The sequence below is a fragment of the Amblyraja radiata genome, chromosome 27 (assembly GCF_010909765.2).
Source record: "Amblyraja radiata isolate CabotCenter1 chromosome 27, sAmbRad1.1.pri, whole genome shotgun sequence".
In the NCBI taxonomy this organism is placed as follows: Eukaryota; Metazoa; Chordata; class Chondrichthyes; order Rajiformes; family Rajidae; genus Amblyraja; species Amblyraja radiata.
The window spans coordinates 30,127,253-30,154,399 of record NC_045982.1 but is presented as its reverse complement, the minus strand read 5'-3'; the positions used below and the strand labels follow the sequence as shown (position 1 = coordinate 30,154,399).

The 27,147-nt window shown below is 42.5% G+C and overlaps 1 protein-coding gene across 1 annotated transcript; it reads left to right on the top strand.

Annotated features, from left to right (window-relative positions):
- LOC116988606 (borealin-like) lies at window positions 1-27,147 on the top strand. Its single transcript, XM_033045481.1, has 11 exons — window positions 1-102; window positions 5,484-5,589; window positions 8,225-8,353; window positions 10,949-10,989; window positions 15,321-15,408; window positions 18,257-18,338; window positions 20,308-20,381; window positions 24,093-24,179; window positions 24,370-24,469; window positions 25,279-25,365; window positions 27,099-27,147. Exons 2-8 carry the CDS (start codon window positions 5,490-5,492, stop codon window positions 24,155-24,157), a joined length of 579 nt encoding a protein of 192 aa, XP_032901372.1. The 5' UTR covers window positions 1-102; window positions 5,484-5,489; the 3' UTR covers window positions 24,158-24,179; window positions 24,370-24,469; window positions 25,279-25,365; window positions 27,099-27,147.

Genomic DNA, 27,147 nt, shown 5'->3' with positions numbered 1-27,147 from the left:
TATCCAGGACAAGGTAGGAGAAAACCGCGTTTCAACCCTGCCCCCCTCAAACGTGCCAAAATCGCGCACACGGCCAGTGGCAGAACTGCAGCGTCGCTGAAGGTAAGTATTGTAACATACCTAAATCAAGTCTGCAATTTATCCCATCAGATAAAGCATAAAAAGAAGTTTAATTTGACACCTAATTCACTTTCATATCTTCAGTATTAAAAAAGTTATGGCAATTTTCATACTCGGAAATTAGCATCTTGCTTTTCCATTGACTTAACACAAAAGCTGTGATTGAGGACAGTCAAAAGCCCATAACTTTCTTAAAAATTAAGAGAACTGAATGAAATTTTCAGTTATTATAGATTGAAGCATTCTGAAACAAATATAAAATATCTTACTTGGATGACCTGAAATTAAAGCATATAATTAGTTAGTTACCTAATTGTAGCTAATTACAAAATTGACTGTTGTGACGGGAATAGTAATAAACTCCAAGACTGCCTTGAAAATTCAAAAATGTGATATTCTCAAGATCAGAACTATAATATTATTGTATTATGTGCTGTAAGTCCATAACAGATAGGTAAATAAATTACAATTTTTAGCAATAGACCAAGTCTTTATGGAGAAGATCAGTTGCTAGCTGGTACATTGGCATATCATAATCAGTAGCATCATCATACTCCTCAGATTGTCACCAACAAGCAACTCTGTACACCTTGTTTTTCCTCAACTTTTCAATTTTGGCACTACAAGTTTTTGCTCTCCAAACCATGCATGACATGCCTTTCTGCCCACTACTTTCCCATTAAGAATGTCCTGTAGATCATTACATTTGGAGTAATCTCTGTGAATGCTGTCTAAATCAGTCTCTTTTGCTGGGCATTTGGATTGACAATTTTGCATTTCTTCTTCGGAGACATTTGTTTAAAATGTAAAGGAAAAAAAACACTGAACAGCATTAACAGAAACAAGTTATTATTTGCAGTTTTAGAAAAAAGGTAGAAATGATAGTTAAACGTTAAAACAAATAGTAAATACCCAACAAAATATTTATATTCATCAGTTTCATCAAATCAATAATTTCATCTAAACAATCTAAATTCAATTACTAGATCTAAACATCTATCCATTTCTTAAGAAAAGGATAATTTTTTTTTAGTAGCCTATGTATCCAAATAACAAACTAATCCCATTCACACAAGAATTCACAATATAGCATGATTTTTAAATCTCACTGTCATGAACATGCCAGATGGAAGGAATTTAATGTTTAATTCCCATAAATTAATCTAGAAACATCCACTCTCTATATAATCAAAATTATTTTTTTTTTGCACAATACATGTGGCTAAAACTGTTGTGGATATTTAGTATAAAAATATTGATTATGGATAGACAATAACACAAAAAATAGACGATTTAGATCCTCTTATGACATGATCGTCAAAAAAACCCGAGAATTTATATCATCTTGCGAGGTGGGTGTTTCTAGAATGCGATCGATTGGAACGTTGCTGTGAACTTAAACCCCATATCAGCAGGCAAAGTCACTGCTGGTTCGTATGGGGCCCGAATAACATTAGATTAAAGCCACCCCAAGAAGCAAGATTATATGTGCAATAGGCGACTTACTTTTAGTTTTGTCCTGATATTATGATCCGTCACGTTGTAGGCGTTGAGGGCGTTTGAAGCCGCTTTTTACTTTAATCCAACTATTAAATTGTCCAGCGTTTAAAAAAAATAAAACCGGGAACGGAAGCCGATCGATTTTTCTTCATCGACTAGCAGCCCGAGGAAATCCCTCTCCGACAAGTCAAACCTGCATTTTAATCTCCCCCCCCCCCCCCCCACAAAAGGCGTCAAAGTCGCGCACACGGCCAGTGGCAGAACTGCAGCGCCACTGAAGGTAGGTTTTATAACATCGCTACTCTTTAAATAATGTGCCACTCTGATAGTTATGATCTAACAAGCGCAGCGGTGGAGTTGCATTCTCGCAGTGCCGGAGACCCAGATTCGATCCTGACTACGGGTGCTGTCTACGGAGTTTGTACATTCTCCCCGTGACTGAGTTTTTTGCGGGATCTCTGGTTTCCTCCCACACTCCAAAGACGTACAGGCTTGTAGGGTAAATGACTTGGTGTATGTGTAAATAGTCCCCAGTGTGTAGAATAATGTGGGGATATCGCCAATGGTGCAGACTCAGTGGGCCGAAAGGCCTGTTTCTGTGCTGTGTATCTAAACTCAAGATTCCACCAGCTGCATTTCCTTCTGTGCCCAAAGTGCAGGACATGACCTTAATGTGGGCTATAGGATCTGTGGGCAGCAGGGCCTGTTTCTGTGCTGTGCAGCTCTGATTCACAATGGTTTGTAATTGCTCCCTAATGGGGTGGTATTGCCAGTGGAAGGAGTTAAAGTATAGTCAGTGACCACGCCCCATATGTGCAAGGAATCTTTAGTTTGAACAGAAAACCTTTAATAAAATCTGTAGGAAGAAACTGCAGACGCTGGTTTATACTGAACGTAGACACTCAGTACTGAAGTAAATGTGGGTCACCCAACATCTCTGGAGAAAAAGAACAGTTGTCTTGTAAAGGAATAACCTTTAATAAAACTGAGTGCATGCTTGCCGGCATTGTATCATAGTCAGGAAATCGCGCTGCTGCTTTATAACAATTTGGTTCGGCTGCATTTGGAATATTGTGTGCAGTTCTGGTAATTCTATTGCATGAATAACATGCAGGCTTTGTAGAGGATGGAGAAGAGGAGGTTTGCCAGAATGCTGCCTGGATTAGAGGGTATTAGCTATAAGGAGAGATTGGACACATCTTGGATTGTTTTCTCTAAGTGTTGGAGGTTGAGGTGAGATAATACAAGTATATAAAATTATCCATCTGTTAATGGATATCGGCACTGTGGTGCGGTGGTAGAGTTGCTGCCTTACAGCGCTCAAGGCCATGGTTTGATCCTGACAGGATTTGTACATTCTTCCTGTGACCTCGTGGGTTTACTCCATGTGCTCTGGTTTCCTACAGATTTGTAGGTTAATTGGCATTGGTGAAGTTGTAAATTGTCCCTAGTGTGCAGGATAGTGATAGTGGATGGGGCTCTCTGGTCTGTGTGGGCTCGGTGGGCCCGTTTCTGCAATGTATCTAAACTAATAAGGAAAACTACATATTTCCCTACTGGAAATATCTCGGCAATGCCCTATAAATCAGTAGAACCATGATAAATTGAAAGTTGTTCGTGGATCACCTTGTACCTACTCCATTATTCAATAAGATCAGGACTGATATTTGATTAATCGACTTTCCTGCAGTTAATAAGCCTTTGCTCAATGTGCTGTTTGCCTTCCTAACTTGCAGTACCTGATCACTAATTTTCAGTGATTCATGCTCTTGAATATCTTGTGAATGCCAATAGTGAATCTGCCTTCCTATTTTTGTACCAAAATGGATAGCCATATTTCTGCACATTATTTATTTGTCATGTCCTTATGTATTCACTTAATGCCTCTATATCCCAGTGGGGCCTTTCTGCATTCTCTTTGTGGTTCTCGCTGTCCTCAATCAGAACAATTGTATATATTGCACTGGATCCTCCCATCTCAATCATTGATATTAATCGTTAACAGTTGGGGCTCAGCAATGATCTCTGTGGCATTTTAGCTTTTGCCACTGCAACAACGTTCAAATCTGTGGGAGCTGATCCTAACAATATTTCTGGTCCTAACAATATTTTGTGCAAATTAATTTTTAATGAACATTGTATTCCTGTAATGGGTCTTTCAAGCATTTGTTTCCACTTTGACTATTTAGCAGTTATAATCTTATTTTTCCCTGCCCTTTTCCGACACATGTAGCTATAGCACTGGGCTGACAACAAAGCCGATGCAGAGAAAAGCCCCAAACCGTACTCCCCTGATCACTACCATGTTCCTTTTTAATCCTTCAACTAGAATTATATCCAGCATCACGATAGTACGGTCAATTTACTCTTGTCCTTGGGTCCTGCAGTCTCTGGTTTCGTCATCACAGACTACAAAAAGTTGTATTTGTGGGACAAATGCAAAGACGAGTTTCTGCATGGCTACAATCTGAATTCCAAAACTTGCCTCACTTGTAGTCCAACCATCTTACCTCTCTTGATCGACTATTGATTGCAGTAAAATTCAACTGATAAATTTATGTTATGTAATTCAACATTTGGTTTGGTCTTTTAAATGAATCCAATGGATTGGACCTGTCAGCCTGAGGCAGTTTGAATTTGGCATCTCGACACATATGGAAGATGTAAACTGGGGGAAATGTTGGGTGACTGATTGATGAGAATGTACATTGGTGAAGAATTGCCTCTTGTGGCTTGCAACATGCTATCGTGCAAGATCCACATTGGATTCTGAGTCTGCAATATTGATGTCAAGTGGAAATGAGCCTCTAAGGAGACATGCATCTGGCATTGGCTTGCAGGGTCAATGATTGGTCAGTTAAGACCTTTAGCCTCTTCTGCCATGTGAAACCATGCTGATGTGCAATTCAGTGTCCATTAGGCTGTTTGACGATTTTCAGTCGGTTCCATTATTTTAATTATTCTTATACCTGCTGTTTCTACATTTTCACTATTTAGAATGAGCTATGATTTTTTTTAGTTTGCACATTGAGCATGGAAATGGGCCCTTCGGCCCACCAAGTCAATACTGGCCATTGATCACCTGTTCCCACTAGTCCTGTTATCCCACTTTCGCATTCACTCCCTACACAGTAGGGGCTTTTTACAGAGGCCAATTAACCTGCAAGTCTTTGGGACTTGGGAGGAAACAGGAGAACACCGATGAAACCCACGTGGCCGTGGGGAGAACGGCAAACTCTACGCCCTGGAGGTCGGGATCAAACCCGTGTCTCCTGGGCTGTGAGGGAGCAGCTCTACCAATTGTGCCACAGTGCCCCCAAATATGCTTTTCAGAACCAAAGTGGACATTGTAACTTTCAAGTATATTGGAATATATATTTTTAATGTGCTGCCTGTTGCTGTGTGAGCTCCTGGGCTCTCTCACTTCAGCATCGTGCTTACTGACCCAAGATTCTTGATATTAATGGGATTTTTGGCTAGAAACAGCAAGGTTTCTATCATTCAAAAATGTTGCTGCTTTAACTTTGCAACAGCTGTATGGGAATTGTTTATACCAAAGATCCTATAGCGAGCTACCGGATCTTTGGTTTATATTATGTCTGGTGGAATTGTATTAATTAGTGAACTGTATTAGGTATTGACTTTGAGAGGTAAGCTCACTGATGTTAATCTTTGAAAGTACAGGATTAACATTTGATAAGTATTGACCCAAAGCTCTAACATCTGAATTTTAAAGCTGATAAAAGTAAATCAGAATTTCTTTTTGTATTCTTGGGAAGCTCTGTTTCATTAATCCTTGAGTAAAAGTCAGAACATTGGTTGCCATGACTACTGTATCAGGTTATTTTAAATTTCTCTTTCAGGAAAGAATGCCTTCAAAGCGGAAAGTAACCGGTCGCAAAAATAATTCTCTGGAATTAAAGAAGCGTGAAAAGCATCAGGCTTTTCTGAAAGATTTTGACCTTGAAGGTATTATAGTTCACAACAATCATATCTAAAGTCTGTGCAGACAACATCTTCAAATTTACCCTGATCCTCTGCCTTTCTTTGTTTAAACTTGGTTAATCCTATGATCATTCCTCTAGCAATTGTCTGTCTGTCACTCATGTTCATTGTTGCCATAACTGTTTGACTTTGCAGTCACTGTTTTTAGTTTGTCAAAGTGAATGATAACTTTCAGCAAACTGATTCCGCTTCTGATAGAGCAGAGCTCAGGCCACTGGAGATAGGGGGCGAGGAGGTGGAAAGGGTGCCTAGTTGTAAATTTCTGGGGATCAACATCAGTGAGGATCTTAAATGGTCTGTGAACTCTGCTGTAGTTGTAAAAAAGGCACAACAGAGACTTTACTTCCTCAGAACACTGAGGAAGGCCCATCTGTCTGCTAAACTGCTGGAGTCTTTCTACCGCTGTTCGGTAGAAAGCATACTGACTTACTGCATAACTGCCTGGTTTGGGAACTGTTCAGCAGCTGACAGAGCAGCTCTCCAGAGGGTGATAAAAACTGCCCAGGGTATTATTGGACTCCCCCTGCCCCCTCTGGAGGACATTTGCCACTCCAGATGCCGCAGCAGGACCTGTAATATCGTGAAAGACATTACACATCCTTGTCACCACCTTTTCACACTGCTGCCCTCAGGAAAAAGGTACAGGTCACTAAAGTCACGCACTGCCAGACTCAAGAACAGCTTTTACCCATCAGCAATCTTGGAACTGAACTGTCTCGGGAGCGGGTTATGGGGAAGGAGGGGGGGTGGGAGAGAGTGTTAATTTATGTAAATGTGAATCCATGGGTGGGTTTGGGGAGGGAGTGTAAAAAATATGAGTATGTGAATGTTGACGTTCTTTTAAATGGAGAGACACAGTAATCTCGTTGTATGTGACACATGCAATGACAATAAAGCATTCTGATTCTGATGCAAGATCATCAAAGGTTTCGGCCCGAAGCGTTGCCTATTTCCTTCGCTCCATAGATGCTGCTGCACCCACTGAGTTTCTCCAGCTTTTTTGTGTACCTTTGAACTTTTAATTGTTTTTCTACAGATAGCCTAAATCTGTGGTTTTAGTGTTTTCTAATTTGCTCGCTGATTTCTTCATGAAGTTTAACCACTATGTAATAACTTGGTTTTGCACGTACTTTTTCAATTGGTGTTATGCACACAATTATAACTTATTTTATATTAGGGATAGACTTCCAACAATATTTTGTCTCTCCTAACCAGTCTTCACCATTCCACCTTGCCCCTTTTGGGGGTAAATTATTAGTATAGTGTTTCCTTTGAGTTTAGGGGCAAAGGTAAGTTGCATTTGGCATTTCTGTACCAAGCTTCAAATAATTGCAATATATTTTATAAAAAAATCTTCTCTTAAGCATCAGAACAGCAAATTAAAATCTATATTAAGGCATTAGATTAATTTGGATGTAACTTCTCAGAGGTTACTTTCACCTCTTAAAGAAAGGGTGACGAGGTGGCGCAGCGGTAAAGTTGCTACCTTCCAGCACCAGAGACCTGGGTTTGATCCTGACCATGGGTGCTGTATGTACGGGGTTTGTTCCTTCTCCCCGTCACCTTCATGGGTTTTCTCGGGTGCTCTGGTCTTCTCCCACACCCCAAAGACATACAGGTTTGTAGGTAAATTGGCTTCATTAAAATTTAGTAAATTGGCTTGTTTGTGTAGGATAGTGTTAGTGTGTGGGGATTGCTGGTCAGCACAGATGGTTGGCCGAAGGGGCTGTTTATATGCTTTGTCTCTAAACTAAGCTAAAGCAGTGACTACAGCATTACGTTTCCAATGTAGTAATGCCCCTGTCCCACTTAGGAAACCTGAACGGAAACCTCTGGAGACTTTGCGCCCCACCCAAGGTTTCCGTGCGGTTCCCGGAGGTTGCAGATGGTTGCTGGAGGTTGCAGGTAGTGGAAGCAGAAAATTGTTGATTCTAATTGGCTGCCGAGCGAGATTTGTGATTGAGCTCTTCGACCTCACTTTCCTGCCGAGCTGACTAGTTATGATACGGCAGTCGGGGCTCTCCTTGAACTTATTGGGGGGTGAAAGGTTTACTGTGTAAATATTTGAAAAGAACTGGAGCAAGTTCAGAGCACAAATGTGGCTTGTTTTCCTCTCAAAAGTAATATTGATGGCCTTGTTTACTGATCTGAACCCAGTATTTTTGATATTTCTTTGACTATATGTCAAGCATAACATTTTGCCAGACTCTGCTGCAAGCTTTTTGGTCTCTCTGATGATAATCTTTTCACGAGGGAAGAAATGGCTACAGGATTTCTCATGCAACTAGAATTGGTGGCATGGCTGAGTCAAGGAATGGCTATTCTATTTAAGAAGACTTCAAGGACTTTGTATATGGTTAATTGTTCTGTAACATTAGCTGTTCTAAAAATACCTCCATGGTTTCAGAATTGCAGCGTATGTGTCTGGTGATGTTGCAGGAATACTCCCACTATGGAATTCCACTGAATGCACTGCAATAACTGGGAAAACTGCTTGCTTTCTCAAACAATAATACAATTTTCTTCAGCATTCAATTCCGAATGATAGCAAACAATTAATTTATTAGTAACTAATGTTATATCCACTGTTCTTTCGCAGTTGATCGGCGGAAAAGAGAAATGGAGAAAGCATTGAACAGTCTACTCATTCAATTAGATGCCAATTACAGTCGTGCAATTATGAAACTCCCACTGGCTGTTAGACAAATGAATAACTTGCATTACTTTGGTAAGATATTGCATTCCAGATAATTGCTATGTATGGGGAATATCCACAAATACATCAATAATGCTTCCTTCTGATCTGTTCCACTAGGGATGTGAATCTTCACCACAAGTTTGCAGGATCTTAAAAAATAAACTACATTTAATCTCTCCCTTCCGGAACTTGGAAATCATAGCAGAGTCCTAAATTTACTCTGTAGGTAGAATTGAGTGAAAATGTCTCCAGGTTTTTGAGGCTTTTTATTTCTGTTTGGAGGCGAGAAATGAAACTTCCATTTTGTTCATTTTCTATTGTTTTAATTGATCTAAATTTTAAAATCTAAGTTTTGATTTCAGTATTGAAATATATTTGTAAACAGTTTCCATGCTTTATCTCTAAATTGAGTCTTATTTCTACGCTAGCAACCTGGATCATATGAGAAATTGTGTTTATCTGAATATAACTGAACAAATTCAGGTTTTTGCAAGTCCTAACAATGCAGTCAACAATTCACCACTGCTTGTCATGGAAGTGCTCTGCTGGGTTCCTCCTCAGGCCTTGGGAGCCCTGAGCTGTGGTAATATGCCACTGCAAATGGTGCTGTGATCACTGCAAGATTGAAGATGTGTGTAAGGATTGCTTGCCCGTGCGCTTCAGTGGAGGATGGAACCACGAGGGACTATACGTTTGAATAGATAATTCGGATGTTTTACATTGGGTATGGGTTTAAGTTAATTTTGATTTGGGTTTATAGCACCAGAAACACATTGTTTGACATCCAGTTAAACTGTGGATTGTAGCTTGCCTATACATCAGTTTATCCATTCTGGCATAATGCTTCCAAACCACTGACTTATGATTATTTTACGATGTGGATGTTTTAGTTACCACATTGTCCTGTGACGGATGCGGCAGACTGCTGCTTGTATTCTGTGAGTTGGCTGACAGCAAGTTCCTAGCTAATGCACTTGAGAATGCTAAAAGGTATACTAAAGTGAGCATATTTGTTTGTCGTATTTTACGCGTTAAAACGCTCACGCTGCATTCAAGAGTCTGTACGTCATAGACAATCCAATGTTTTTTTTACCCGATTCAATATGGTAAAATGTGTTATTGTAAGGTATGATTTAAAAAAATTACAGTACAGGTATAAATTACGGGTGAATAAGCAAGGAAATTGGTATTTAAAGGTATAATTATCAAAAAACGTATCAAAGATTTCCTGTGTAAAGAATGCATCTCTCTAAATAGAATAAAGAAGCAAGGAACAGGTATTGTGTTATAAGTAGGTGTAGATGTAATATAAAATATTCAAGTTGACTTAAGTGTAAACAAGCAAGGAGTTTATGTCATTTTAAGGTATGATTATCACAAAGTTTCTGTGTAAATTAAGAAGTTACAAGCAAATAAAATGTGTTATTTTATGGTTCAATTTAAAAAAAAATTAAAGTGTAAATTAAGGGTAAACAGGCATGAAAATGGTGCCAATTCAAGGTACAGTTAAAAAAAATCAGCATAAAGGGGGCGCTGCCTCCTTTTACCCCTGCCAGGGGCATTGCCCCTAGGAACCCTACATGGACCCCCACCTCTTTTTTCATTTTTTTCCTGTCTCATGCCTGTGAGTTACTACAACCTTTTGTGTCTACCTTTGATTTAAACCAGCATCTGCAGTTCTTTCCTACACATTTTGTCTGCTCCACTGTGAAATCTCCTCAAGGTATGTCTACTTTGAAGAAGTTCTCCTGTCTCCGACGAGAGTTCAGCGGACCCATTCCTTCCTTCTCTCCAGCATTTTGTGTCACACATCCTATTGCCCTATTCTCGCTAATTGAAGTCTGGGTCAGAAAGTCGAGGTTCATGGCAGAGGGGATGCTTATTCCTAGGTTCAGGACTTTGGATGGGATTATGATGTTGAAGGCAGAGCTGTAGTCTATAAATAAATCCTTGTTGGCTTGGTGTTCCAGAGATGAGTTTAGGGCTAGGGAGATGCCATTTGCTGTGGATCTTCAAACCGCCTCCAACCCCTTCACTACAGTCCTCTTCACTCTTGTAAAGTACAATCTTGTAAGTTTAATCAGAGCTGAATTCCGGCTTCTGCTCAAGTCCTGCGTTCAACCACTGCTTCAGGATTTGAGTACACAAATTGACTGTACTCTTCTGTCAGATTGGATGTTAGCCTTGTTACATATTCTTTGTTCAAATTAGTTGCTAAATATTAAATTGGTGGCAAAATGACCTGAAGAATTGATATGCTAGAAAGAAAGCAGAAAATGCTTCTCAGGTCAGGCTTTAATAGATAATGTTTGACCTCAAATATTACTTGTTTCCCTTTCCAAAGATGCAGCCTAACCTGCTCTTTCCTGTTTTTTTGTTAAATTTCATACATCTGAGCAGTTCTGTGCAGCTGGAAATTATTTTAGCGAATTATTTAGACTGATGGAGAAAAATTAATGAAAATACTTGCAACGCTGCATCTTAAAATTGAATTTAACTTTGATATTCTCTATGGTGTGTTCATGGAACATGTTATCACTTACATTTTTGGATATGTCAGTAATGCTCTTTTATAGATCTAATTTTATGTACCCCTGAGTTCTTATTTCTATTTTTCCTCCTTAGCTTTGGGTGGAAGTGCAGATGCTGTGGCTGAAATTGAACAAGTAAGACTTTTCCTGACCTTGTTGCATGGAACCTGCGTGTGACCAGTGAAAAATAAATTCTCAATGCATTATAATGCCGCTACAATAAGGCAAGATCTGAAGCTTCTTGGTGGTTTATTAAGTAAATAAGAACTTTCTCGTTTGGCGCTAACCTGGCATTGTCCAAGATATTTGCCATGCATTGGGGTTTGAAATATCTGCACAACAAAAGTGAAGAGCTACAAGGAACTGTGGATGTTGGTTTACAAAAAAAAGACAGTGCTGGGGTAACTCGGCTGGTCAGGTAGTAACTCTGGAGGTCAAAGGTCAAAAACTTTATTTGCCATTTGTGCTTACACACATAGGAACTCTTGTGCGGTTGTTCAGAGAGTCAAGTCAAATTAAAAAGACACACAGAAAGACACATAATCTATAAAAACATATACTTCTCTAGAAATAAAAAAGAAAGTGCCTAAAACCCTATATAAAGGGGAAAGTGAGAGCATTGTTAATTGCACAAACCCTATATAAAAGTGTCGATTGCATTGTAAATTGCACAGGCCCAGGAGACAATATAATATGATATGCTATGAGGTAGGTCAGGACATCAGTTCATTTTGTTTTGGCCAAGAGTCTCACTGTGGCAGGGAAGAAGCTCTTAAAAAAGCGTGTTCTGTTTGTGGCGATGCTGTCCGCTCGTCTGTGCCTGAGGTTGTATGTGCAGTTTTTGTGTTTGAGCAGGGAGTGAGCTGGATGTAGTGTGTCTCTGATGATTCTCTCTGCTCTTTTTTGACAGCGCTGTGTGTAGATTGTGTCCATGGAGGGGAGTTCCGTTCTGATAATCCTCTCTGCAGTCTTTATGACTCTTTGCAGAGCCTTCCTCTCTGTCTGTGTGGTGTTTCCATACCACACCGTGATGCGTGTGGTGAGGATGCTCTCTATCAGTCCTTTGTAGACCTGGGTGAGAGGGCGACAGTGCAGACCAGCTTTTCTGAGCAGCCTGATGAAGTACAGTCTGCTGGGCTTTTTTTCACTGTGGCAGCAGTGTTCAAAATCCAGTTCAGATCTGATGTTACTTGTAATCCCAGGTATCTGTAACTGTCAGCCCTCTCCACCACAGTCCCCTTGATGATAAGGGGCTGCAGGGGGCGTGGTTTTTTTTGAAGTCCATTATTATTTCTCTTGTCTTGTCTGTGTTGAGGCTTACGTCGTTCACCTCACCATAGGCAAGAATGTCGTTCACCAGACTCCTGTAGCCCGACTCGTCCCCCCCCCTTGATGAAGCCCAGGATGGTGGTATCATCCGCATACTTAATAATGATGGTATTTTCCTGGGTGGAGACACAGTCGTGTGTGTACAGGGTGAAAAGTTTGGGACTGAGACAGCAGCCTTGTGATGATCCTGTGTTGACTGGTGAGCTATGCAGACACCCTCCTTCCCATCCTCACCACCTGTGGTCTTTCAGTCAGGAAATCCAAGATTCAGTTGCAGGTGGGAGTCGGGACGCCGAGGTCTGTCAGCTTCTCAGTCAGCCTGCCCGGGCGAATGGTGTTAAAAGCCGAGCTGTAATCCAGGAACAGCGTTCTGACGTATGTTCCTCTGCTGTCCAGGTGTTGCAGGATGTGGTGTAAAGCAATGGCCACTGCGTCGTCCACTGAGCGGTTGGGGCGGTAGGCGAACATGGAGGGGGTCGATCGTGCCTGGGACCATGTGATTGATATGTGTGAGAACCAGTTTTTCTAGACACTTCATGGCAACTGGCGTGAGTGCCACTGGCCTGAAGTCATTCAGGGTGGATGGGTTTGGTTTTTTTTGGAACTGGTACAATGGTGGAAAATTTAAAAATACGGGGGACCACTGCTTGGTTTAAAGACAGATTGAAGATGTCTACATACACTCCCGTGAGTTGTTCTGCACAGGCCTTCAGAACTTTAGGAGGGACGCCATCTGGTCCCACAGCCTTGTGGGGGTTCACCTGCCTCAGAGCTTTCAGGACCTGTGTGGGTGTCACCTGAAAGACAGTGTCCGTGGGGTTGCAGGGGGCTTTTGAGGGGGTGTCTGTGTTCAGTCTGTCAAACCTGGTGTAGAAGGTATTAAGGCTGTCTGGGAGGGTGACATCCTGGGGGTCTGTGGTTGGTACTGTTTTCTTGTAGTTTGTGTCTGCTTGGATTCCCTGCCACATACTGCGTGTGTTGTTACTTAGGTGAAAGCTTTCAAGTTTTTGGGAATAAGCCCTCTTTGCAGCTCTGATGGACTTCTGTAGCTCGTACCGGGCTTTCTTGTACTCCCTTTGATCTCCTGACTTAAAAGCTTCCTGCCTTTTCCTGATCTTCTGTTTTATGTTTCCATTGAACCAAGGTTTCTGGTTTGGAAACACACGCACAGTTCTGGGAGGGGCACATATAGATGTGCACCAGCTGATGTAGTCACTCACAGCCTCTGTGTATTCATGAATGTCATCTGTGGCCACCTTAAAGATGTTCCAGTCTGTAGCCTCTAAACATCCCTGCAGGCTAGCCTGTGCACTGTCCGTCCAGGTGTTAACAGTTCTGACTGTGACTGGCTGTGCCTTAAGCCTCTTGGTGTAGGTGGGCTTGAGCCGAATTGCCGAAGTGGGGTATTGGTTCAGCTATAAAAGCATTTCTGATATTACTGTAGCAGTGGTCCAGTATCTTATTTCCTCTAGTTGGGAAAGTCACAAACTGATACAGTTTTGGTATGTTTTTCTTGAGGTTGCAATGATTAAAGTCTCCCAGAATAATAAAAGCAGCATCAGGATATTTGTTTTCATGCTCATTGATCATGTTGTGTAGCTCCCTGAGTGCAGCCTCTTCTTTGGCGGAAGGGGGAATATACACGACACTCACAATAATACATTGCAGTTCTCTGGGTAGATAAAACGGCCGTAGCTTCACAGTTAGATACTCCACATTCTCAGAGCAAGATTTAGAAATAAGCTTACAGTCGGTACACCAGGTTTGTTTGACGAGGACGGCCGTTCCTCCGCCGCGGGTCTTGCCGCTGTCCGCTGTGCTCCGGTCCTCCCTGAAGGCCGTGTAGCCGTCTGGTGTTATCGCCTCGTCGGGTGACCTTTCCCCCAGCCATGTTTCACAGAAGCACAGCATGGAGCAGTCCTGTAAGTCCCTCTGCGTGGAGAACCGAGCATGGAGCTCATCCATCTTATTTACCAGAGACTGGACGTTAGCAAACAGTATGACCGGGAGGGCTAACCTTCCACTGCTAACCAAGCGCCGGAGTCGTCGTTCGGCCCCTCCCCGTCTGCCGCGTCTCCGCCTGGGCCTGTCGTTGTCCGGGTGTCGGCCTAGCGTTGAGTCGCCGTAGCGTATTAGCTCAGGGTAGGGGTTAAACGTGCTCGGGTCTAAATGTCCAAAAGGACTGCACTCTCTCAGCCGTAGTAGGGTCGCCCGGTCATAGACGCCGTTTGCTGACCATGCTGTTACCGTAGTATGGCACAAAATAACAAGAGACAGACAAAAAAGCAGGTTGACTCAGAGCTCCACGACGTCGCCCTCTCAGGAGCGCCATCTTGATCTGTAATGTGAACATTGATGGGTAATGTTTCAGGTCAGGCCTTTTTCAGACTGAAGTTGCTTTTGAAAATGTAATTAAAAATTAGATATGAGAGGATGATGAAGGCAATGTTTATTACATTATGTCTGTTTTTAGCAGGTATATGCACAATCTGCCGATTGGTCTGGATAATGCGTTTCTATAATAAAACTTGCATGATTTTTGCTTAGCAAATTATCAGGTTATTCAAAGTAGTGAGATGGATGGTGGAAGCATTTCCCATGGCAGAATTGGGAACAAAGACACAATCTTAAAAATAAAGTTTGGTAACTTGCAACAAGAGATTCCCTTCCTCTGTCGACTATAGATCCTGCAACAACTGAAATGGTCAAAATGGGGTTTTATCGAACTGACAAGATCCTGAGTAAATGATTCAAGTGCAGATTAACCATGGTTGAACCTTTGTGACTAGACTAGGGATTGAATGTGCTACTACTGTTCATCTATCACATATTAACAAGGAAATTAATTGTGGGTAGACTGGACAAGGTGAAATATCTTGGCTACTTTAATTTATATTCCTTCCTTGTTAAAGTATTGGTGTGTTTTTGTTAACCACAGATTGCAGTTTGAGGCTTTTTGAAACAATTGTAAAGTACTTTATTCTAAATCTACCTGGCTATTCTTTTTGAAAATAGCAAATATATTATTGCTTAATGTCATTATTTGCTTTTTAATCCTGAATGGAATCTTAACTTTCTGGGCAATATATACTCCACCTTTGGAAATTGTATTTTTATTGTTTCTTTGTTTACTGCAGAAACGTATTAATGCTGACTGTTTGGAAGTGGAAGCTATAGAGTCTGAGATTTTGAAAGATGCTACACAGCTGAAGACTACTAGAAAACGTAAGCTTGATCAAACGATTGCCAATAATGTCACAGCTCTGCCATTGTAGTGTGGCTAAGCAGCTTATGGATGCCGTCCTGAATCTATCTTTTCTAGTAAAAAGCCAAGAAGTAAATTAAATGTTTAAATGAAATACACTACATATTATCATGTTTTTCATGGTTATTTAATTTTCTGCTTTAGTGAAAAGCTGACTGCTTACAAATTACTCTTGTAATGCAAATTAGGAACATGTTTCTCTCGGGCAGTGCTAGATTATTTGTGTAAAAGTCGCTGCAGAACTGTAGAAAATGATGGTTTCAGTAGGTCGGCAATACTGTTCAATTTATACGTATTTCCAGCTCTTGGGCAATGGCTTTTAAGTTACAGTATATCAAGCACCTCGGTGTGCTGAAGGTTTCTGCATTTTGTATTTTTTGGGTGGTAATTCAATAATTAATTGTCCACTGTTTTAAGCTCCAGTCCCCTATAATTACATAAGCCATTTTTTTTGTCTCCTGGCTATTGAGTTTTCTCCCAAGGGAAATTAGTGACTTATCTGTGTATTTGAAATTGTGGATATCTTAGTTAAATCTGTCAGCTTTTCCTATTTCCAAAAAACTCTCTCCTGAGCCTAGCTAACGTTTTCTAATAATTAAAAAAACCCAGCCCTAGCAATGTGTAGGAAAGAACTGCGGATGCTGGTTTAAATCGAAGGTAGTCACAAAACTCTTCCCTTCCCACTTAAAACACCTCCTCCCCAGGTACTTTCCCCAGCAACGGCAGGAGATCCAACACCTGTCTCTTTATGTCCCCCCTCGACTCCATCCAAGGCCCCCAACCGTTTTTCCAGGTGAGGCAGAGGTTCACTTGCACCTCCTCCAACCTCTTCTGCTGTTCCAGGTGTCAACTCCTGTATTTCGGCGAGACTAAGCACAAGCTCGGCGATCGTTTTGCTGAACACATCCACTTAGACCGCCTTAACCTATCTGATCTCCTGATTGCTCAGCACTTTAACTCCCCCTCTCATTCCCAATCTGACCTTTCTGTCCTATCCCTCCTCCATTGCCAGTGAGGCCCAGCACAAATTGGAGGACCAGCACCTCATATTTTGCTTGTGGAGCTTACACCCCAGCGGTATGATCATTGACTTCTTTAACTTCAAATAGCACTTGCTTTCGCTCTCTCTCCATCCCCTCTCCTTCCCAGTTCTCCCACCAGTCTTGCTGTCTCCGACTGCATTCTCTCTGTCCTGCCCACTCCCCTGACATCAGTCTGAAGAAGGGTCTCGATGCAAAACATCACCCATTCCTTCTCTCCAGAGATGCTGCCTGTCCCGCTGAGTTACTGCAGCATTTTGTCTACCAGCGCTAGCAATGTCTGTTCCCTAACATCGCGGGAAGCTAGCGAAGAAATTGCTGGTACTCGGGCAGAGATATTTGTATCTTCAGCTATGGGGAAGGTACCAAATGACTGGCAGGACACTAATTTAATTTAGATTATTTAAGAAGGGCTGCAAGGACAAGCCAGGATGCTATAGGCCAGTGAGCCTATCGTCAGTCGTGGGTAATAACTGGAGAGAATTGAGGGACAGGATCTACTAGTATTTGGATAGGCAAGGACTGAGTAGGGATAGTCAGCTCAAATTTGTATGCGGGATATCATGCCTCAAATTGCAGGTCTTCCCATGTCCCAGCAACTGGTGCTCCGACACCATTTTAATCCAAACAAAATTATGAAAGGCTCTCCCCTGGTAATCCCTGGCAATGATGTTGTGCCTAGGCCAGATGTGGAGGCTGATGTTCCTGTTCCTTGGTATTCACATTATTCAGAAATGTGCATAAATATTTGCATTTGTTTCCATTCAACAAGAGATTTGCAATACTCTCCTAGAAGCACAATATCCACTTTTCTTTTTGTTTCTTAGTTCAACGTAGTGGTTAATCGTATCATGTTAGCACAACATTACTCTCACCACAAAATGTTAAAGCAATATTTCTACTTTATTTTCCATCTTCCATTCTTTCTCAACTGAGAGTCCTGTAACCACGTTCGCCACGTTTCAGTCTTACTTATGGAAGGGTTTCGGCCCGAAACGTTGCCTATTTCCTTCGCTCCATAGATGCTGCTGCACCAGCTGAGTTTCTCCAGCACTTTTGTCTACCTTCATCACCCTTTTCTGTTTCCCTATTTTGGATGAAGCAAACCATGAGCTGTAGACGGGACGATTCACCTTTTCTATTCTGCAGTTGAACCCATTTATTTCGAGTTGGTTGAGGGTCAAATTAGAATAGCATCGAAAATGAATTGGTGTATTCACAGCAAAATAAAACTCTCCATTCAGGTGTATAGGGGAGAGAAGAGATAGATGCACAACCCAGTATCTCACTGAATGAAAGGCGCCCAATGTTTATGTTGTGGTTGGGCCATGTAGGTATGTATTGTAGAAACTCTAGATTGATTCCTATTTTATTATTGATCTTGTGTTCTAATGTGCATTTATTTACCAAAGGCAAACTGGCCTGTCTACAGGTCGAGGTTTGCATCATCCAAAATGGGGAAAACCTGTAGGTAGTAAAGTAAACACTCAAACAATATTTAGATTGGTTTATCATATAGATTGTACATGTATTGCCATAGCTTCAGTTTGGAGTACCCACTTAGGAAGACTGACAAGATTGATTGCAATGCGTTTCTCTGCCTGCCCAAGAATTTGCGTTATTAGTATTGGTACATGTATCTCAGTAACCAAGTCATATGCTGGTTAGTGATTATTGATTTGTATTGATTAGAACAGGTCACTACTTTTCTCTTTTATAAAACAAATAGTTGTAGATGTTTTCATTTTAAATGCTATATTCCCTCCAGGTAAACAGAAAACAAAGCGTGTCGATGACGCAGCAAATGATGGTGAAAATTACTTCCTCCATCAAGTAAAATGTTCCGAAAGGTGAGTGCCTTTATAATGGTGCTGTCATAATACATGAGAACTCTAACCAAAATATGCTTGCTAACGTCCTGCATCAGAGCTCATGGAACTTAAAAGATGATGATGTAGGGAATCGTGTATTTGCTGGCTGGGGGTCACTTGGCGTAAACCAGTCTTTCTAGTTTACAACTGTACCAACAGGCATGGAAAGCAGAGTAGCAGCATACCAAAAACAGACACAAATGCTGCAGTAACTCTGGGTCAGACAGCATCTCTGGAGAAAAGGAATAGGTGACATTTTGGGTCAGAACAGTCCTTCAGACTGAAAGATTTGGGGGGGAGGGCTACTGAAAAGGCCAGAACAAGTCAGGGCTGGCATCCTTTTCTCACCTCTGGTTTTTCATTGCCTTCCCCCCAGATCAGACTATCTTTCAGTCTGAAGAAGGGTTCTGACCCAAAACATCGCCTATACCTTTTCTCCAGAGATGCTGTCTGACCCAGAGTTACTGCAGCATTTGTGTCTGTTTTTGGTATGCTGCTACTCTGCTTTCCATGCCTGTTGGTACAGTTGTAAACTAGCCTGACCAGCTGAGTTACTCCAGTATTTTGTCTATCATCAGTATTAGGCCAGCATCTGCAGTTCCTTTTTGCATACCAGTTGACTGTGCTTTTGTTAAACGGCTGAGCAGGTTTGAGGGATTGAGTTCTGTAGGTAGCTTGTACATTCATAGCCAGTAATCGCATCTGCTCAATGCAAGTGAGTTATTGACTAAAGTTGCACCTACATTTATTAATGTGTTGTTGTAGAGGTTAATAGACTGCTCAAACTTGCTGGTTTAAAAAAAAATGTCAAAGAGTACAGATTACAACTTGTTTATGGGTTAGTAGGAAGGAACTGCAGATGCTGGTTTACACCAAAGATAGACACATTGCTGGAGTAACTCAGTGGGTCAAGCAGCATCTCTGGAGAAAAATAATAGGTGATGTTTTGAGTCTGAACCTTTCTTCAGACTAGAAGAGTTCCGAACCAAAACGTCGCTTCTTTTTCTTCAGAGATGCTGCCTGACCCACTGAGTTACTTCAGCCTTTTGTGTCTATCTTTTGTTAATGAGAGTGCTGTGTTTTGAGTTGTGGGCACTAAGCTCATTGTCTATCAGACAACAGTGATCCCTGCACTTCCAAGATTACCTACAGCAGCTCAAAGGATATCTATATCTCCCAAATTACCTTGGAATCCACTAGCAAGACAAACTCTTCTCCCAAACATATATCCCCATCCTCGATGGTCTGCTTGGCAGGTCACACCCTTTGCATGTCTGACACCATAATCGAGAAATATTGAGTTTTCAGTAGATAGTAAAATGGAAACAAAAGAGGCTACAGATGCTGCAATCTGGAGCAAAAATCAGATTGCTGGAAAAACTCGGAAGCTAAAGAACATCAGCAAAGGGAAGGATGGTCAACATTTTGGGTTGAGACTCTGCAAGGAGACTCCAGCTATCCCCTTGCATATGAAATGAAAAAATCAAAAATATATCCCAAAATATTTGATCCCGTTTGACGATCACTATTTGAAAGCATCCATAAACTACGTAGATTGAGGAAATTACTAGTTTAATAAACATTTTGCTCCTGATACCATGGTTGTGAATAGAATTAATTTCTTGACTGTTTGAGATAACTCCACCTTGGTGAGTTTTCCAGTGAAGTGTTAACAAGTCTTTTGGGTGTTGGCAGTATGGACCTTGAAGGGTCACGGGTGAGATCAGGTTTTGTAGTAGCCAGCTTCTGCTGTGCTTCTGTAACCCAAGGCTTTGATAGAACTTGGACAATGGTGGTCCCTGGGGTTCTTGTTTGAGTTTAAGAAATGTAATCTCATTGGAGATGTCAAACTTTGCCTCGTAAAAGCCATATTTTTAGGCTATGTAACCTATTCTCATGAGTTTGTTCTAAGAATTTGAGCTATTATTTTAAAACTCTTCTCCGATAGACCAAGCAAGGTGTTACCACCTCGGCTAAAAGTAGACCTCCCTCATCATCTACCACCAATGGCCGGGTTAGAAGGTAATTATTCATCAGCACTTCTCATACAGAAGAGAAATGTCATATTTTATCTTTTGATAATTACAGTTAGTGAGTTTACCAGTTTGAGAATGGTTTATTTTTGGTCATTAATACAACCTAGCTGTAGTTTTACTGCAGCAATGCTGAGCTTTGTCATCATTTTGCTCACTTTAAGCAACTACTATATATGGGTCTTCATTCGTGTTATCCCTGTACAGCTATAGGCTTCTGTGGGGATATTCTGCTTCACCTTTCCTCAATAAATAACTGAAGATGGGAATAACACAATAAATCCCTAGAACCCATCCACCATTCAATTAGTTCTCCTCTATATCCCGTAGCCCTGCTCTCACTCACCTTCTTCTCCCCCCCCCCCCCCCCCCCCCCCCACCACCACTAGTAACAAGGTCAGAGTCCCCCTTGTCCTCACCTTCCACCCTACCAGCACATAAAACAGATAATCTTCTGTCTTTTTCGCCACCTCCAACAGGATCCCACTACTGGCCACATCTTCTCTCCTTTCGGCTTTCCGCAGAGACCGCTCCCTCCGTAACTCCTTGGTCAATTTGTTCCTTCCAAATCAAACCACCCCCTCCCCTGGTACTTTCCTTTGCAACCGCAGGAAATGCTACACTTGTCGCTTTACCTTCCCCCCTCTATTCCATCCAAGGACCCAAGCAGTCTTTACAGGTGAGGCAGAGGTTCAGCTGCACCACCTCCAATCTCATCTATTGCATCCGCTGTTCTAGGTGTTAACTGCTCTACATCGGTGAGACCACCTCCGCTCAGTTCGCAATAACCAATCTGATCTCCCGGTGGCTCAGCACTTCCACTCCCATTCCGAAACCGACCTTTCTGTCCTGGGCCTCCTCCATGGCCAGAGTGAGTCCCACTGCAAATTGGAGGAGCAGCACCTCATATTTTGCTTGGGTCGTTCACATCCCAGCGGTATGAACATTGACTTCTCCAATTTCAGGTAGTCCTTGCTTTCTCCCTCCTTCCCCTCCCCTTCCCAGCTCTCCACTGTCTCCGCCTCGTCCTTTCTTCTTCCCGCCCCACATCATTCTGAAGACGGGTCATGACCCGAAACGCCACCTATTCCTTCGCTCCACAGATGCTGCCTCACCTGCTGAGTTTCTCCAGCATTTTTGTCTACATTCAATGAGTTCATGGTTGATCTGTGACCTAACTACAGTACCAATCTTTCCATGTATCTCTTGATACTGTTTAAACAATGTGCCATTCTAATAGTTATGATCTAACAAGGGTGACACAATGGTAAAGTTGTGTTCCTACTGCACCAGAGACCCAGGGTTGTTCCTGACTATGGGTGCTGTCTGTACGGAGTTTGTACGTTCTCCCTGTGATTTTTTATTTTTTTGTATCGTATCTCCGTCCGCACAGCGGCCTAACATCGAGGAGTTGGCGGCCTTTGCTGGAGACCGACTTTGAGCTCCACCGCGGGAGCCTGCCGACTTTAACATCGTGGAGCTCCTGATCTCTGGTTAGAGACCGACAAGAGAACTCCAAGTCGCAGATGAGGGAAGATGATTAGACTTTATTGCCTTCCATCACAGCGAGGAATGTGGGGAATCCGCTGCGGTGGATATTTATGTTAACTCTTTTGTAGTTGTGTGTCGTGTTGCTTCTTCAGTATGGGTAAATCGCATATCACTATCTGAATTGGTACACGTGACAAAAAACCTTTGACCTGTGTGGGTTTTCTCCAGGAGCTCCAGTTTCCTCCCACACTCCAAAGATGTACAGGTTTGTCGGTTAATTAGCTTGGTAAAAATTGTAAATGATCCCAAGTGTGTGTAGGATAGTGTTAACGGGGTTTGCTGGTCGGCGCTGAGTCGGTGGGTCAAACGGCCTATTTCCGAGCTATATCTCCAAACTAAATTGAAAACAAACTAGGGTTCCACACTTCTATCAACCTTTGTTCATTTTTACACTGTCCCTTATTCCCAGTCCACCCTATCAGCTGCCTCTTAATATTAAGTATTAAATAGACACTTATACTAGGTTTCAATCTTAAGGGCCTGTCCCACCTGGGCTACATTTTAGGCGACAGTCAAAAAAGAGATGGTCGGGTCGTGACGCGTGTAGTGCCGCCGGTGTCTCCCTGCCGCCCCAGGATTTTGGAATGTTCAAAATCCAGGGGCGACATCTGGGTGTCTCATCATGTCGTGCGCTCTATCACACGCTGACGTATGCTGTTCTGTGGGTGATGCCCGGTTAAGATTAGGGACTGTAAAATATTTCCTTATATTAATATATTTAAATTAATACAATAATTCCTCCCTTCTCCCCGCTTCACTCTTGTCCTCCCCCCCCCCCCGATCACTGGTCGGTGCGGAATCGGTGGGCCGAAGGGCACTGGACACGGGCCCCAGGGGTTGGACTCCAAACCCCCAATATTCTGCATGGGAATTAAACGGTTGGCCACGAGTTGTCCGAGAGGCAGATCTCTCTTCCAGTGGTCTCTCAAAACCCCCAGAGGCAGCGGGCGTTTCAACTGGGTGCAGGTAATGTCAATGTACCAGTGCCATCCACCTGCTCCGCCACTAAATACCCACCACCCATTTTGAAGCAAGGCGAGAGGGGCGGAGGAGGGGGGGTTGTTGTTCCTAAAGTCTGCATTTATCCCATAGTCAATGTTACTAAAACAGATGAGGTGGCCTTTGTGCAGTACTATTAGTGGGATCTAGTTGTCACAGGCTGGGTCCACAAATGGGGGGCGTCGGGGAAAGTGGGGGGGCGGGGGTTGGATAATGTGAGAAGGGGAGGTGAGTGGGGGGGAGTGGAAAAGGGGGAGAAGTGGAGAAGAGGGGGAGAGAGGAGGGTAGAAGGAGGGATGAGGTGGGTGGAGGGGAGAGGAGCGTTCAGCCTAGACGGTGATTGGATCTGGAAGTGGACCAATACATCTAAATAAAACTGAACGACTCAGACATCTTTTCATTTGCACAATTGATTTTATTGTATTAATATTAATATATTGTCCAGGATAATACTGGCTTGGCTGGATTATTTAAAAAACATCTTAGCGTAGACACGACACATTTTCTTTGGCATTTTTTAGTGTAGGTTTTAGTTTAAAGATGTAGCATGCAACTGGTCCTTCAGCTCACTGAGTCCATGCCAACTATTGATCACCTGTTCGCACTAGTTCTGTTAGTCTCACCTGCCCGTGTTTGACCCATATCTCTAAATCTTTCCTATCCATGTACCTATCCAAACGTCTTTTAAATGTTATCACACCTCCTCGAATACCTTCTCTGGCGGCTCGTTCTGTATACCTACCATCCTCAGTGAAATACATTGCCACGCGGGTTCCTATTTAATCCTTCCCCTCTCAGCTGGGGAATGTTTTGTTTTTAGTGTAGAAATACTGCGCAGAAACAGGCCCTTTGGCCCAGCGACCAGCAATCCCCACACATTAACACTATCCGACATACTTTAGGGATAATTTTATATTTATACCATGTCAATTAATCTACAATCCTGGACGTGTTTGGAGTGTGGAAGAAAACCGAAGATCTCGGAGAAAACCCACGCGTTCACGGGGAGAATGTGCAAACTCCGTCCAGACAGCACTCGGGACTCTGCGCTGCAGCACTGTAAGGCAGTAACTCTACCGCTGTGTCCAACTCTATCTTTTACTGTAAATGTTTGTGCAGGTTAGCTCTAATCGTCTTTTCAATTCTACAGGACAAGTCGGATCAAAGGGCAGAGCTCTGCAAATACTTCTGATATTTGGGGACCCACACCACTGATAACACCCAAGTTTGATTCACGGTCAGTTTATTAAATATTGAAACAAATGAGCTGGAAGCTTTTTTACATTCCATGGGATTATGTAATTGGGATCAAAACCCGAAACAGCGTGCTACTGTACTATGCTTCAGGAATTATGAACAATATTTCTGATTGCATAAGAAACCTCAGAAGTTTCACCTGTCATCTGTTGTGTATCTTGCTAACATAGGTTGCCAGCGACAGCGGCTCGTGTGCGAAAGATGGGGGAGCGTGTGTTTAGCTTCACGGGAAGCCCTCTCGTTGATGCCACAGAAACAGAGAATAAACAGGTGAGCTGACGACGGATTTAATACAAGCAAAACACAAAAGTACTGCAGAAACTCAGTGGGTCAAGCAGCATCTGCAGAGGGAATGGACAGGCAACTTGGCGTTGGCACACTTCAGACTGTTTGTAGTTTGGTGGGGTGGACAATCTGGAAAAAGATGGGTGCCGGACCTTGCCTGGCAAGTGATAGGTGGATACGGGTAGGGGGGTTTGATGAACAGATGGGTGCACGAGGGCTAGAGATAAAAAGGAGACGGGGGGGGGGGGGGTCTGATAAGGAGAGAAGAGATGTGGAATGTAAAGCCGGAGGCAGCGATATAGGCAGAAGGGGACATGCAGAAGAGGGAAGATGGAGGATAAAAGGGTGATGAAGCAGCAGGGGTTTGGAACATCTATAACATCTTTGGTCATTTAATAATGGGTTCTGGTTGGTTTAGTTTAGAGACAGCCTGGAGACAGGCCCTTCGGCCCACTGAGTCCACACTGACCAGTGATCCCCGTATGCAAGTACTATTCCACACAGAAGGGACAATAAACAATTTTTACCAAAGCCAATTAACCTACAAACATATATCTTTGGCGTGTGGGAGGAAACCAGAGCACCTAGAGAAAACCCGTAGGGAGAACGTACAAACTCCGTGCAGGCAGCACCCGTAGTCTGGATCGCGCCCACGTCTCATTCGTTGTAAGGCAGCAACTCTACCGCTGTGCCACCCTTTTATTCTGCCAATTTATCCTACAATCGGGTTTAAGTTGATTTAATCTCTACAGGAGTTCTATTCCCCCCCCCCCCCCCCCCCCTCTCTGTTGTAGGACATCCAAATTCTGGCCAGCAAGATAAGCAGCACAGATTTAACTGAACTGGATGACCAGACATTTAAAAGTATTGAACAGCTATCTGTAAGTATCACATTCTTAAATGTAATGCTCCTAATTTTTCAAATATGCCTTGATCACACTATAATGATTGTAGTTGCAGCAAATTACTAATATGATATTCTGTCAGGCCGGCTGCTCCAGTTCGTGAGTCTTCATGCATGTCTAATATAATTTTCTACATTTATTAGTGACATTGAAAATAACTTTAGGTGTCTCATCATTCAAATAACTAACTTGGTTATCAATTTTTAAATTATGAGACAAAAACAGACTGCTGGAGGTGCAGCGCACAGGCCTTGAACCTGGTGAGACGCAGGAGGAGCCCGGCTAGGACTCATCCCACAGAGCCCAGTCCCAGAGTCTCCAAATCCTTGCAGAGTAGTTATTAAGATGGCTGATCCGTGGGCGATTGCTGCTGGTGCACAAGTCGGGGCCTGATCAACCCTAGCTGGGTCGCCTGGGGGAGGGTGTCTGATGTTGTGAGACCCGAAACACCCTATGACCCCAGGTCACATCACTGAGGATGCGTCCCAGCGCATCTAGAAAATGTATATTTTTCACCTTCTCACAGCTGGTTGGGCATCTTTGGGAAGAAACGGGAATTTTATGGGGGAGTGGAATAAATTATGGGAATCTTGCTTGAATATCAATTATCTGAAAAATCAAAGGATAATTGCTTGTTTTTTTTCAAAGGTGCTAATGTTAATCTAGTGCTATACAGATATGATCTCTTCTAGACGTGAGGATCCAGTTTGTGAATGCGGGCATCCAGTTATTTAGCTACACTTAGTGAGATTACATTATCTGCATGAAAAGGGAGCACTTTTCAGATGGAAATTTGGATGATTTGGATTAGAAATCAAATGATATTTCCCTTTCATTTCCTATCACCCATTCTCTCTGCTAGTCTGGGATAAATTGCACTCATTTTCTCTTATTCACTGTCACCATCATCGACTCTACTCGGGGCCATAACTCAGATTTTAAGTTGAGCGAGGACCTTAACTTCCTCCTTCGTGCAGTTCATAAACTCGCCTCCAGGAGCAGATTAAGCCCATTTGGCCCATCATGTTTCCTCTGGCATTCAATCATGGCTAATCTATCGTTCCTTCTCAACCCCATTCTCCTGCCTTTGCCCCGTTACCCCTGACACCCGTACTAATCAAGAATCTGTCCTCTCCACCTTAAAATATCCATTGACTTGGCCTCCCAAGCAGTCTGACAACGAATTCCACAGATTCGCCGCCCTCTGACTCTAGAAATTCCTTCTCTCATTTCTAAAGGTACTTCCATTTATTCAGAAGCTACGGCCTCTGGTTTGAGACTCTCCCACGGGTGGAAACATCCCCCCCCCCCCCCCATTCATAATACACAATGAGTCCGTAAGTGATAGGAGCACAATTAGGCCATCTGGTCCATCATGTCTACTCCACCATTCATTCATGGCTGATCTATCTCGCCCTCCTAACATTATTTTCTCCCCTTCCTCCTCCCCATAACCTGTAATAATTAAGTATCTATCAATCTCTGCCTTAAAAATATCCATTGACTTGGCCTTCACAGCCTTCAGAGGCAAATGAGTTCTACAGATTCCACAGATCTTTAGTCATTTTCTGACTAAAGAAATTCATCCTCATCTCCTAAAGGAACATCCAACATCCTTCAATTATTACATTTATTGGGTGGATGGGTTGGGTAAGAATAGTGTAACAAATGTTAGAGTGCAGCATACTAATTTGTCTCTTGTTTTGTAGCGTCAGCTCAATGAAATGTTGAATACGACAAGATGAAAGCAAAGATGAC

Excerpts from the sequence above, each read along its gene's own strand:
- LOC116988606 (XM_033045481.1), top strand. The coding sequence starts at position 5,490 with ATGCCTTCAAAGCGGAAAGTAACCGGTCGCAAAAATAATTCTCTGGAA. Across the intron at positions 10,990-15,320 it reads CTGTGGCTGAAATTGAACAA|AAACGTATTAATGCTGACTG; the intron begins GTAAGACTTTTC and ends TGTTTACTGCAG. Across the intron at positions 20,382-24,092 it reads ACCAATGGCCGGGTTAGAAG|GACAAGTCGGATCAAAGGGC; the intron begins GTAATTATTCAT and ends TCAATTCTACAG.